This window comes from Microcebus murinus, chromosome 4 (assembly GCF_040939455.1).
Source record: "Microcebus murinus isolate Inina chromosome 4, M.murinus_Inina_mat1.0, whole genome shotgun sequence".
Classification (NCBI taxonomy): domain Eukaryota; kingdom Metazoa; phylum Chordata; class Mammalia; order Primates; family Cheirogaleidae; genus Microcebus; species Microcebus murinus.
Genome location: NC_134107.1, coordinates 57316490 through 57318019, shown reverse-complemented (window position 1 = coordinate 57318019; position 1530 = coordinate 57316490). Strand labels below are relative to the sequence as shown.

General features: G+C 43.3%; 1 protein-coding gene across 1 annotated transcript; it reads right to left on the bottom strand.

Annotated features, from left to right (window-relative positions):
• Positions 1–333: 333 nt before the first annotated feature.
• On the bottom strand, positions 334–1278 carry LOC105860303 (olfactory receptor 52B4-like). Its single transcript, XM_012744891.3, has one exon. It carries the CDS (start codon positions 1276–1278, stop codon positions 334–336), a length of 945 nt encoding a protein of 314 aa, XP_012600345.2.
• Between the last annotated feature and the right edge of the window lie 252 nt (positions 1279–1530).

The window sequence follows — 1530 nt, the reverse complement described above, 5'->3', positions numbered from 1 at the left end:
AATAGTGAGTACCCATGAAAGACACTGATTCCAGTTCATTGCATTCCAACCTCCAGGCTAGATGTAGAGAGAGGGGAACTAGTCTAGTCCTGAATTCTATGAATGAGAGCGCTAACTAGGCCCCCAAAGACACTGATATCCAGTGATTTTTTTAAAGGCTTTGGAAGAAACATCCGTGAAAACATTCCTGATATGATTGCTCTAAGACATCAAGGCTTAGCAGTCCTGTCACTAGTATCTCCACTATACCCTTCCATGTCCTAATACCAAAGTTCACCTCAAGCATAGAGGGAATTTCTGAGAAAAATACAATACTATTTGCCATTATTACAATCATTTCTGCTTTGGAAACAACATATGAACCACCTGGTCCCGGACCTGTTTGGTCTTAATTCCATAAATAATAGGATTTAACATAGGTGGAATGAGAACATAGACATTGGCCAGAAGGACGTGAACATAGAGTGCAATGTGGCGTCCAAATCGCTGAGTGAGGACTGAGAAGATCCCAGGCCCATAAAAGAGAACGATGACACAGACATGGGAGCCACAAGTATTGAGAGCTTTTTGGCGAGCCTCTTGGGAAGGCATGTGGAAGACAGCACGGAGAATCAGCACATAAGAAATAAAAATGAGCAAAACATCCAAGACCAAGGTTGACATTAGCACAAAAAACCCATACCAGATGTTCACTCGAATGTCATCACAGGAAATTTTTGCTAAGACAATGTCCTTACAGGCAGTGTTTGGGAGTTTATTACTTTTGCAGAAAGTCAATCTTTTCAGAAGAAATGTTGCAGGAAAAACTGTAGTAAAACTTCTCAGAAAGATAAAAAGGCCAATTTTCCCAATCAGAGCATTTGTAAGAATAGTGGTGTACCTGAGCGGGTAGCAGATGGCAATGTAGCGGTCAAATGCCATCACCAACAAGATCCCTGACTCAGACATGAAAGTGGAAGTGAGGAAGAAGACCTGAGTGATGCAGCGATCCAAGGAGATCTCCCCGGCTTGGAACCAGAACAGGGCCAAGGCCTGAGGCACTATGCACGTGGAGAGGACAAGGTCTGTTATTGCCAGCATGCAGAGGAAGAGGTACATGGGCTCATGGAGGCTGCGCTTTGTGAGGATAATGAAGACGAGCAGGCTATTCCCAAGCAGGGCAGTGACATAGGAGATGAAGAAGGGGATGGAAATCCACACGTGCTGGTTCTCTAGGCCAGGGATGCCTAGCAAACGGAAGACTGTGTGGCTAACACCAGTGTGGTTTAATGCAGTCATGCCTGGGGAAACCTTTCAGTACCACCTATTCACGGAGGTAGAGGGAAAATCAGGTTATACTCAAATATATCCTTTGATGTCACCTATTGCTTTTGGCCCCTAGGTGATCCCATTCCATCCTGAGAATACCAGAAACTATGATGCATGTAAAGACAAATCAGATATCTTTTGTTTTTTGAATGAAGCCTTTATCTATAAATAAGATAGACCTTCATGCAAATAATAAAGTTAGTTGCTTAAGCTGGCATGTAA

Bases quoted from the DNA above. Each gene is read 5' to 3' on its own strand.
- LOC105860303 (XM_012744891.3), bottom strand. From the start codon at position 1,278: ATGACTGCATTAAACCACACTGGTGTTAGCCACACAGTCTTCCGTTTG.